The 12,498-nt window shown below is 42.8% G+C and overlaps 1 protein-coding gene across 1 annotated transcript in view; it reads right to left on the bottom strand.

Moving 5' to 3' along the window:
• COPG1 (COPI coat complex subunit gamma 1) overlaps positions 1-12,498 on the bottom strand; it is a 32,064-nt gene that overhangs the window by 19,151 nt on the left and 415 nt on the right. The window contains exons 2-10 of the mRNA XM_067544256.1: positions 8,665-8,717; positions 7,673-7,753; positions 6,685-6,756; positions 4,918-4,997; positions 3,810-3,885; positions 3,511-3,603; positions 1,487-1,573; positions 1,173-1,330; positions 296-429 (exon numbers count right to left, since the gene is read on the bottom strand). Coding sequence (XP_067400357.1) covers positions 296-429; positions 1,173-1,330; positions 1,487-1,573; positions 3,511-3,603; positions 3,810-3,885; positions 4,918-4,997; positions 6,685-6,756; positions 7,673-7,753; positions 8,665-8,717 — 834 coding nt within the window. The remainder of the gene's footprint in view (positions 1-295; positions 430-1,172; positions 1,331-1,486; positions 1,574-3,510; positions 3,604-3,809; positions 3,886-4,917; positions 4,998-6,684; positions 6,757-7,672; positions 7,754-8,664; positions 8,718-12,498) is intronic.

Here is a 12,498-nt window from a genome sequence, read left to right as displayed (position 1 = left end):
CATGTCACAAAGCAAAAGGATTTTTGCTGTTATTGTTAATTAAATGAGACTGCATTACACAGACACAGACCATACGACAATCCACACTGAACACAGCAGGCAAATACCTTCTACCATCAGCCAAGACATATATATATGCAATAATGACATCTCATCAGTAGGGCAAACCAACAGGTGACATGTCAGCATCACAAGCCTGAGTACTGATAAGGGCCCTGCATCACAGGGCAGTAAGCAAATGCAATTGTCAGAGGCCCACAATCCCAGTTACACCCTTAAATAGCACTAGAATTACCAGACACGGCAGGTGCCAGCTCCTTGGCAGTGCAGCTAGGCAGGTTAACAATGGCAGAAGCAGCTTCATAGACCACCATCTCGTGTTTGTTTCTTAAGCAGCTCTCAATGAAATCGAACAAGGGGCTGTCACGGCTAGGAGACAAAGTCAAGTGATTAAAAGGAGCTTTAGGCACTGGGAGGACAGACTGGTCTGGCAGAGAAGGAATGGTTCTTAGAGCTACTGGAAGTCACACTTTATGAAAAAGATTTATGATTGTTCAGCTTTCAGATTTCAGATTTATGTGTTCAGATTTTCTGTGTTTATGTGTTTATGTGTTCAGCTTTCAGATTTATGGTTGTCATTAGGCTGCACTTATTTCCACTTATTTCCACTGCAGGGATAGAACTGAGACACTCCTGCTCCAAAAGCATAGACCCCCTTCCTGATGAACTAAAGAGAAATTTCCATTAGTTGTTAGACAGAGGGCTCATGACGATCAATAGTGCAGTTCTGGTGCTATCCAGCAGAAGGCAATGGTATACATACTCTAGACACTTAATTACAATAGGATATGGAAAATCAAATGAAAGATTTCAATGAAGTGTGAAAACCGTATACAAGAGGACAGCATAAACATGGAAGCAAAGTGCCGTGCCAGATCACCAAATACCTGGATAAGACACACAGATTGTCCAGTTACAAAATAGAAGTGTCAGGGAAATCACCTCCCACTCCTTTTTCTGTGCTATGTTTTAACTATTAATAAAAGGAAAGGGGTTTTATCACGTTACATGTTATTTCTTAAAGGTTTAAACAAAAACAGATGACAGGACAAGCCTATAAGAGGAGAATCCTCAGATTACAGTCTTCCAATGTGACAAAACAACTTTCTCACCTTCCAGCCTCTTCCTCAAGCAATTTGCTAGCCACTCGGATCATCATGCAGTAGGCAAAGGGCGACTTCAGGCCATGACGCATGAACTTGCTGAGCATCTTGTTGACTGCCAGACGGTCATTCTTACGCACGTGGTATAGTAAGCCAAGGGCATGATACTGCACAGAAGAGGAAAGAATGGAATTCACAAACCACACGCTATGTTATTTATGCATTTACTCATCTATGGCCCAGAGATGTACAACTGAGCTTGGAGAATGCCGAAAACCCTGACATGCTCTTTGATCTGCTGCATGCACTTGGGGATTTCTTACCTGCACCATAATATTGTCACTGGAAGCTGCCTCCTGAGCCTCATTCACCCAGCGTTTTACCACGTCGAAACTGGTCTTCAGCAGGTGCTGTGGGTACAACATAAATCATGGAATAACCCATAAGAAAAGAGCCCATCAAGGTCCAGGATAAACTTTGGGTCTCACTGATTCATACTAAACAGCAACAACCCCCATCTTCCCCAGCCTAGTTTCTGGGCAAGAACACCCTATGAAACAGCTAAGTAGAGGTGCAAGGTCTAGTGGGGTGAGTGTGGAATCATGAGCCAGGAGATCAAAGTTCTTGTTGTGGTTCTGGCTCAGAGCTGTTAAATGACTTTCCTAAGATTGGTGCTAATGTTTCTCAAGTTATGAAAATGGGGACAAAGTTTTGGACCTCTCTTGTACAGGTGGTGTGAGGATTATTCGTTAACATTAGTAGATGGAGGAGCAAGGAAGAATCTTGATAATGATGGATTTATATTCCAGTAAACCCTGAGACACTAATCAGGATTGAAACCCCACTGTGCTGAATGACTGTGACATGCTGTACCTCAAAGGAACACCTTAGAACCCCCATATTCATCACTGTCACATAATTTCGATATGTTTTGTGCAAAGTATACCTTGTGAGGTATCATTTTAAAAGTCTTAATCTGCTGAACATTAATATCCTGTTGGACTGTGCGTGCTATCATTATATGCGGCGTTATGAAGTATTGCTCTATGTGTTACTGAAATATGTTGTGAGGTTGGGAAAACCCACAACCAACTTTTCAGTTACAAAGAAGTAGCCTCAGCCTGTGTATTGAAGAACTGTAACCTGCTTGTATCATTTGTCAGGGTGAGACATTGCTTGATTTAAATCTTGCTTAGTGTGTTAAATTAGAATTAGACTGTGAATTTATTTTTGTTTCTTAGGTACCCAAATTTGATCTCTATGCCTGCTATTTACAATCATTTAAAATCTATCTTTCTGTAGTTAATAAATCTGTTTTATATTTTACCTAAAACTGTGTTCTAGCTAAAGTGCTTGGGGAATCTCAGTTCAGGTTAACAAGGGCTATGGTACGTCTACTATCCTTTTGTCAGAGTGGCAAACAAGGTAATGAGCTTACACTAGCCAGGCTTCTGAACAGTGCAAGACGGTACAGTTCTGGGGTGCAAAACTGGGGAGCTGCGGCAAATTGGCACTGCACTTACATAGACATCCGCAGGCAGGGACACACCCAACTGATCTGCATGAATGATCTCCCAACCTCTCATGAACCACCAACAGAGAGGCTCCAGCCAACTTCTCCCTGCTCCCCAGTCCACAGATTCAGTCCCTGCCCAGAAGAGCTTGCAATCTAATTCCAACAGTGTCTGAGTTAAGCAATTTCAAATTTACTTGTACAGAAACACCAATCACCAGACCAGAAGGGGTTTCTGGTTTACCCTGGCTCCAGTTTCATAGCACTCATTAATGAGAGGAGGAAGCATACATACACCACTATGGGAGAAAGGCCCTGTGTCTGATGTCATGACACCTCCACAAAGCACTATGTAAATTTCCTGCCAGAGTGATCACAAATGGGAGATTTTCCGGCAGCCAGGCTGTTCCTGCACAAATGCTACTTCTCTTCAGGTTCTGATCGAAGTCCAGTTTTAAATCCAAGACTAAATTCTGCAGCCTGACATTCAGGGTAAATGCAGTCCATCGGAAATGTAAGCATTACAAAGAAACATGGGTCAAAAAGCTAGTCCAGCACGGGTAGGCCCTGTAAGCCCCCTCCTCATATCATGCCTATTTCCCAAATGGACCAGTGTAGGCTAACAAAGGATGCGACTTCCCCCAGTGTTGTCAAGCGTGTCCTAGTCAATTATACTTCATATTTAAAGAAAAATTTTCTCTACCGAAAAGACAGCTCATACTTTAATATGTGAAAATACTGGAGAGTGGAGAATGTGTTGCTCAGCTCCCAACACAGATATTTGCTTCCTGGTTTAATTGGCCCTCACACAAATCCCTGCAGGTACATACATACCAATGACGAAACCAGGGCAGAGCTGGATACACTGGGCACCTTGTCCACAATCGCCTGCTTCATGTAGCGCTCAATGGCCTGCAGCATGGTACTCTGCAGAGAGAGGGGAAAACGAAAATCAACTCCTTTAAGGGGATACAGGGAAAGTTGACAAGATTGCAAGAGAAGCAGAGAGAAGGGGAGAAACAGGAAAAGCAGGGCCAGAGATGGGATACAAGGGCAGGGGAGGTGCAAATAGACAAGGCAAGAAGACAAGGGCCCAGCAACAAGCAATCTCCTGAGAGGAAGGTGGCACTTACATCAGTGATTTGGCAGAGTGCTCTCACGGCTGGGCCTCGGTAATTGTCATCCTTCCCAGTCATGTCTTTGGTTAAACTGGATAAATGTGAAGGACGTTTTTAGTATTGCATATTTTACCCATCAGCACTATAAAAAGCACATGTACAGTGTGACCATATCAACACATGGGCACTGGATTTCACAGCCAAAAACCACAATAGGAGAGCAAGAGGATACAACAATGCTGCCTTCAGCCTAGTCCTGCTTCGGTAGGGAAAGCTTGGTCACAGAAAGAATGACAGGAGCCCTTATGCCATTCAGAGCACCCCAAGAGACCAAAAAGGAAATACAGCTACTTAGAGTTACAGACTAGAGTAATGAAGCATCTGGATTCCTTCCCTGGACATCCTGCCCTTGCCCAAGGTAACAGGCTGTGTTTGGTGCAAGACTACCCGTGGGGGGGTGTGTGTGGGGGTGTGTGTGTGACTGACACTGTCACCATATCAACACATGGGGGCTGATTTCTAAATGCTGCCTGGGGGATGTACCTTTGCAATTCCCAACAATCCTGTCATTGCCGTCTCCCACTGCAGCAGCCTCCTTTTAGGTCAGGACTTTCCATTAGAAGATCAGTGATCCAGAGATGATGTGTTAGAGAAGGCTTGTCCCCCAGTAGTGGGGTATGTTAAGCAGCACCCAGTGAGATTAAAACAATAGAAGTCACATGGCTAAATTCCTGCCTACTTCCTTGGCAATGTACACCTCACAAAACACTTCAAGAACCCTGTGAAACCTCAACATGCTCAGACAGAAGAGCAAGAGTTAAAAAATAGCCTTTTACAAAAGATGGTGGCCAGATACCATGGTGCTGGGCACAGCATGGGAATCCAGACAGACAAACCAAACACACAGGGGTCAGGCATATGGCATGTGCTGCACTGTACAGCTCACATATATTGTTAGGATTTCAGTGCCTGTATTTCACTGGCCCCCTTTAAACAAGAGCATTTCCTCAGCATCATACCTCCCTGCAGGGGTCACTGTTATCTCTAGGTGGCCGGAGAAGACTTGTTGGAAGGAATGTACAAATGGCAGTGAAAGGGAAGGGACACCCCTGCTAGGACTTACCTACTGGTCACAATGATGACATCCTCAGCGATGCAGGACATCTCCTTGATGGTTAGGTAACACATCCTGCGAAGAGTGGGCTGGCAGGGAAAAGAGGCAACACAAGCATTAGCTGGCAGCACACCAATCCTGGCAGGGTGTTGCCAACTCTCATGATTTTATTGCAAAGCTGATGATATTTGTCGTTTTCCTCTAAGTCCCAGCTCCTGGAGCCAAGTAATTATGTGAGAATCTCAGCTTTCATCTAAAAAAATAAAAGGAAGGGTGAAATCCTAGCCGCAGTGAAATCAATGGAAATTTTGACATTGACTTCAATGGCCAGGATTTCACTCTGTGTTTTGTAGTGCTCCTGGTTACATAGAAAAGCTTGAAAGCATGACCTGAGGGAACTCTCAAGGCTCAGAAACCAGAAGATGCATAACAAGAACCGAACATTTTTTTTTAATCATCATATTTTTAAGCCGATTTCATGATTTTGAGGCCTGACTCATGATTTTTGAACACACGGGGCTGACAACACTATAATCTGCTGCTGAATATATTCTTTGGGGGAGGCATCAATAGTGTTTGCTGCTGGACTGCTTGGAACTGCAGCACCACTTGTCTAGTTGGCGAAGAACTAGCATCACACCAATAGCCTTCTTCAGATACTGCTATGGGCTGACTTTCCTTAGCAGGGAGGAAGGTCGCTTTATCACAGGGTGCACAGCAAGGCATACCATAATCTGTTACATATTTGTAGAGCCCTGTGCAGATACAAAATTTGTATCCTCATCCGATCTGCAATAATAATCCATCGATACAAAGTTGGTATCCGTGGATTTGCAGGGCTTTAGATATAAAATTTGGATCCGCATCCACCTGCGATCTGCAAAAATGGTCTGCGGATGCAGATCTCCGTGGATTTGCAGGGCTCTACGTATTCGTACAGTGCTTAGCACAATGGCGCCCAAGCTGGTCAAAACTTTTAGGTGCTCCCATACTATAAATGTTAAATAATAAAGGCAGTTAAAACGGAAGAACCCAGATGGATGGTGAAATCTGATGAGTCTGTCTTATCAGACCGTTTGGTTATGCAGATAGCACGTATTTCATAAGGAAGCATTGGGAATGAAGGGATGGTCCAGAAAGCCATCTGCACATGGTGACTCTCTGAATACTTTATGTGATAGCACCAACCATTATAAATTTAATTTGCTTTTTTTTTTTTTTTTTTAAATGGGAAGCTTCCCTGCCAGGAAATAAAGTCACCCTTCCCTTCAATATATTTTTCTATAGATTAAATCAGCATTAGCTGAAGTGCTATCTACCTTCATCTGCAGTCTCAAAACCTTTGTGCAGGTTCCCTCCCTGTGTAGGAATCTCCCAAAGAAGTGTTTGTCTAAACATACACTTTGTGCACATCAAAGCGCACGACAGAACTTTTAATACACAGGAGCAGGGGCCACAGGGCAGTTAGTGCATTGGAAGCTAGTATGCTCTAGATTCACACCCCATTTTGCCATGCACAAAGTTTTCATGTAACCAACCTCCAAGTCACCAAAGAGCAACAGGGAAAAACAAGACAGCGCTGAGATGTCAGTAACTAGGAATAGATGCACTTCATAGTAATCATGTGCATGTGCGGGGCATGGATCAGGTAGTTCTACCCTGGGGAGAGCAGCTTGCTGCATAAAGAGATAGCTCAGGGCTGAATGTGAGGCTCTCACCACCAGCACATTCCTGCTAGACAGATGTACACACAAAATGCATAAGTACAGGACTTACATCATTGGACTGGAACAGCTTGGTCATGGCAAAGAAGGATTCTGTAGCTTCCATCACACCCAAATGCTCCCCCTGGAATGGGCAAAAGGGGACAGAAATTCTTATTTACAAATAAGCAGGTTTTGTGCAGGTCAAAAGTGCCAGGACAACAGACTATTTATCCATAAAACAGGTACAGCTTGAGTCATGACAGAGGTTCCCCCCACCCAGTGTGCCTCAACACTGACAGGGAGGGACCACCACCATTGACACTAGAAATTGGCCTGCACAGCTTCCTGATGTGGCTGTGAAAGTGGTTTAACTGCTGGCGTAGGAGAAAGAAAACCTTACTCAGCACTGTTTCAGAGGCATGACAACTATCAGCATCAAGCCAATTTCCTGACGAGTGAGAGGGGAATTCAGATTCCATAGCCCATTCCATACTCCACCTCAGCTGAGATGGCTAATAAGGGGCCAGTTAGATCCAGATTTTTAAGACTAGGTAGGCACCTAAAGATGCAGATAAGACACTTAGTACCTACCTTCTTCTTTAAGTGCCTAAATACCTTTAAAAGTCCAGTCATTAGTAACCACTGCTATATTGATACTTGACCATTAGGAATTGGATTTAGAACCAAGATAGTCATCAAACAGCTATAAGACAGTAACTTCCAGTAGCTACCAATCTGTGCATTTGTTTTTTTTATATTGCCCATTCTATCACTCCAGAACTCTTTGGGCATGGAAAAAGTGGTAATTTACTGGAACAGCTGTTTAAGAGGTTTTTAAGCTGAGGCTTGACAAAGCCCTGGTTGGGATGATATAGTTGAGGTTAGTCCTGCTTTGAGCAGGGGGTTGGACTAGATGACCTCCTGAGGTCCCTTCCAACTCTAATATTCTATGATTCTATAATTCATAAGGCATTAGTTAAAATTAGCAGGCCAGACTAGTTTATAAAAGAAAAACATTTAAATTCTAAAGAACTCCTAGCTCATGTTCTCTCCATTACCTGGTTTATGAGATACAGGATCTTAGTGAGGATGTGAGCACATTTCCGAGGGTTTATGGGGGTCTCATTAAACATCCGAGCCTAGAAACAAACCAAAGCATTAATAAGAGCGTAGGCAGACATTCTCTGTGGTTTACCTATCACGTAACACATTGTGTGAACTGAGCCACTGATACAAGTTACAGACTGGATATTTTAGAATTCTCTCAATGACTTCAGATCAGATTTTCTCACTTTACAACAAAAGAGATGCCACCACCTTCCCAACAACCATCCCTACTAACTCACCCTGGAATCTGAAACCCAAGCTGTGATAAAGTTTCTATAGGCCAAATTTACATCTCAGTTACTCTCATGCAACACCATTGTAAGAGGAACAACAACAATTCTGTTGATTCACAAGCCAGAATAGAATCCAGCTCCCTCTCCCAGAGCGGAGCTGATTTTGCAAGGCTAACGAGCAAACAGTAGTCAAAATGTTATTTTTGTCACAGAAGTGAACAGATATAACTCTGAATATTCAAGGAGCAGGTCTGCAGACTAAGAGGAGGCTTTTTAAAAAAAAAAAAAAAGAAAACAAACAGTTCTTTTTCAGAACAGAACCACACTTTAAAGGCAAAGATTGTCCGATAGCCAACCATATCCTGTTTTTTAATTTCCCTATCCTACCAGAATTTTAGGCACCCAAGGCAGATTCCACCTTAGTAAGAAGAGCTAGGAAAAACTGGGAAAATGTATTCTTCCCACAGACAAAAATACATCCATTTACGGACATTTATAGTTTATTAACTCTTTTCATTGTTATACAAACAGTATCCAATTGTTCTTCCCCCACAAAAAAATATTCAATGGGAGCTTTACCATTGATTTCAATGCAAGTAGGACTGGGACACAAGTGTAGTTATTTTCTAAAGATCTCTAACTTCCTATCCCAGAGAGGAGACTGTACCACTGAGGATATCCATAAAAGACACAGGATTTTAATGATTTACCTCTTGCAGCACTGCACTCTTCTCCAGGTGCTGGAATGGATTGGAACCCCCACCTGTAAAATAAGATAATCAACAATGGTGATCCCAGGAATTGTGCTATGTGGAAAGACACTGGAAAACCTCCCTTTCAATTATACCTTTCATGCATACAGCTTAAAACATGAACTCACTTTTCGAATAATTTTCCAAAAACATCAAGTGATTGTTGTTGTTCTTAGCATTACTAATTGGTAAACCTTATCCCCACACCTCCTCATTGGGGGCTTCTTATAGCTTCTCCCCACCCTGCAGCAATTGTCCATCAGTTGAGGAAGACTGTATGCGACTTTCTTCAGAGCTAATCAATGTTACTCCTAGATGGGCCAGAAGGGGTTCTTGAATATAAAGAGCTCCCTCTTTTAACCCCCGGGTCTGAGGGCACTGCCAGCTATGGGAGCAAATGATAAGGCCCAGACAGTCAATCCAGTGTAGCAACTGCCATAGAAAACACTAAACACCAGACTGGGAGAATCTGGAATACTTTATACTTTGCATTATAAAACGGTGACACTGTCTGAAATATGAGTGACCATTTATAATATTATTAATAGCAATATGACAAAATTGCAATGATTCTTACAAGATATGCCATGTAAGGTATCGTTGGAAAAGTTATAATTTGCTAAGTATGATAATATTGTTTGTGTGTTTGTATCATCTTTGTATTGTGAGTTATATCTCAAACTGGTGCTGTGTTTCTGGGTGACGCCCCCAGACAAATTGGAAGCAGCCACTACCCATCCAGTGTGATGACTCATCAAGGGCAATCAGCTAAACAATGGCCCAGGGAGAGAAGCCAGGGGCTATGCCTAGTCATCAAGATATGTAGGGACATGCCCACAGTCAAGGGAACTGCAAGTGCTTTTCCTTGCCCATGTGCTATGAGCTTGTGTATGAAACACAGGATGTACAAGACACATGGCAGAGACTATAAAATGCAGCTGCACCATCTCTATCCCATCTTGTCTTCATACCTGCTTCTTTCCTCTGGATCAACTTCTCTACATCTGAAGCTTTGCACAAAGGACTGACAGATCCATTCAGGTACTGGATGTGATCCAGAGAAACTGTACAAGCCAGCAAACACACCAATATTGCTAAGAACCAGATATATAGACTTTAAAGTCTTATGTATATATCTGATTGTTTTGATCATTTAACATCTTGTTTGTTTGTTTGTTTCGTTTCTTTTATAATAAACCTTTAGTTTTAGATACTAAAGGATTGGCTAGCAGCGTGGTATTTTTGGATAAGATACAAACCAATATTGATCTGGTAATGTGTCTGACCCTTTGGAGGATCAGGAGAATATTTTATACAGAGAGCAGAGTTTTAAATAACTTCTCACTTTATTGGACCTAGTTGCCGACTGGGAGCCAGAGACTGAAATGCAATAAAGAAGGCTGTGTATTTCTTTTTGGGAGCTTCTTGATAACCAGTGTGGGGAATCAGAAGCATTGCTTGTGACTGGTTGTTGAATCTAACTTCAGTGTTAGCCACCAGTTAAGGGATACATTTTCAAACATGGCCTCTGTTTTTGGGTGACCAACTTGATATGCCTTGGGTTTGATTTTCAGATGTGCTCTCATTTACTTCAATTTGTGTTGTAGGTACTCAGAACCTTTACCTGTCTAAAGTTGGGCACCCAAAATTAGAGGCCACTTTTGAAAATATGTGCTTAAATCACTTAACCCAGGGATCCCAAGTACCCTGAATCCCAGCCCCAGGCCTGAATCATAAGAACATCTTTTTTTGTGGTTTCAGGATTCCACATAAAAGATTAATCTACTGGGTCAGTAAATCAAGGGATGAGCAATTGAATTTAAGATTGAAAATGGCAAGAGTACAGGATAGAAAAATGTGCTCAGTAGAGTGTCACAATGATTAGCTTTTGGACTGTCCCTTTGTGCATATGTACATAACCTGGATGCAGGAAGAAATGTGCAGGGATGCTACGAATGTGCATTCAACACAGAAAAAGGGGAGGGGAAATGACCACAGAGGAGAAGAACAAAATAATTCAGAAGGCCTTGGAAACTTTCCAAGCAGTGAAGACGGGTGGGTAAATGAGGGCTTCTATAAATCAGTGGGGAGCAAGGTGAGATGATAGAGCCAAGAAAATAAAGGACCACATCTTTGACTGACTTCCTCAACTGTGTTTGCAAAGTTTGCATGGGCAACCAGATACACTGACAAATGTTGCAGATGCAGTTAAGGAGACCCCCTGAAAACATGACCAAAAAGAGATTCCCTCCTAAATGGTCATACCTTACAAAGTAGTGAGCTCAAGAAAAGATGCAGAGGAAGCCTGGGATAAGGCCAAAACCTGAGCAAAAGGTTTAACATACATTAAAATAAAAAGCAAAGACAATCCAGGGAGCCACAGATATGCAGAGATACATCGCTGAGACCAATTACTGAGATTATTTTATAATTAAATTACTGAAATTACTAGAGGAGCAACTTATTACATGAACCGCTCAGAAAAAAAAAGGTTCATATGAACCATGAGGTACAAGTGAAAACTCAAACACCTCTCTGGATAGACCTCCTGTCCACCACTTTCATACCCAGCACTGATTCTGTGTGGATCATGCAGCCAAGATGATATAGCCCTCTCCCTTTATCCAGACACTGCTCCTCTGTTGAAGAGCAGCAGAGGGAGAAGCAAGGAAATGATTTGGCAAAGCTACCCCAAAATACCTAGAAGCTGCACCTGTGCTGCTCAGTACAATGTTTTGAAAGGTCCTGCAGCATATCCATGAAGAGAATATTTTTAAGCACTTTGGGCATTTCAGAGCCATTACTTGCTAAAAAGAGACAACACATGTGACACAAATACCACAGGAGCCTAATGTAAGAGACTATAAGACAGTTTCTAGGGTGCTTTAACATCTGGTTTGACAATCAGGAGGAGAATTTCTCTCATATATATGTTATATATTCTGACTGTAAGTCCTGTATTAATGCGCAGAACAACTCAGGTTGCTGTGTTGAGTGCAGTTTGCGCAGCTCCCTGGACTACTTCACCATCCTGTACTGGCACGAGATGAGAACTTAACAGAGCTTTTCCATTTCCAGAGTCTATGCTACAGTCCCCTAGGCTGTGTGGCACTCAAACACTGTGTAAATGATATAGATCAGGTTTGCCCAATATTCATCTCCACAATGCTTACCAGCCCCACCTTTCTTTTTATATTGTGCTCATCTCTATGCCATCTGAGTCCCAACCCCAATTTTTGTATCAGTGTATCAATATTTTACTCTATAGCAAATATCAGGACATCAATATTTTACACTGCAGCAAACACTGTCTCCTGAAATAATCATCTGCTTCACATTTATAGAAAACAGCTTAACGGCAACTCACACACGCATAAAGCAAACGTAGCTCTAGGCAAAGATACTGCCACAAAAAAGAGACCGAGGTTGCTTTACAAACTTGCAATTGGCTACATCAGAATATCAGCCAAATACTTTTTAAAGCTCTCCATCCATATGCCAGGTGGGCCAGTGACTGGTGTGGGGAACACAGAGCCAGGAGACGGGAGGGAGGAAGGCAGAGCCTGAAGGGGCAGGAACCAGGGCAGTCAGGGTTTTTTCAGGGGCAGCGCTGTGCCGCCGGCTTTGGGGCACAGCTGGCTTTGGGGCATCACTGCACTGCGATGAAGCCGGGGGTGGGTAAATAACGGTCTCTAGACATCCGGGGGAGCAGGGGGAGGGGATCAGGCCAGCGGACAAAGGACCACAACTTCAGCTGGGCTCCTGAACCATCCTGCGCAACCAGCTCCGCGG

The sequence above is a fragment of the Emydura macquarii genome, unplaced genomic scaffold (assembly GCF_026122565.2).
Source record: "Emydura macquarii macquarii isolate MOO-44397 ecotype Brisbane River unplaced genomic scaffold, CSIRO-AGI_Emac_v2 contig_968, whole genome shotgun sequence".
NCBI classification, from domain to species: domain Eukaryota; kingdom Metazoa; phylum Chordata; order Testudines; family Chelidae; genus Emydura; species Emydura macquarii.
This window is presented reverse-complemented; position numbering and strand designations above follow the sequence as displayed.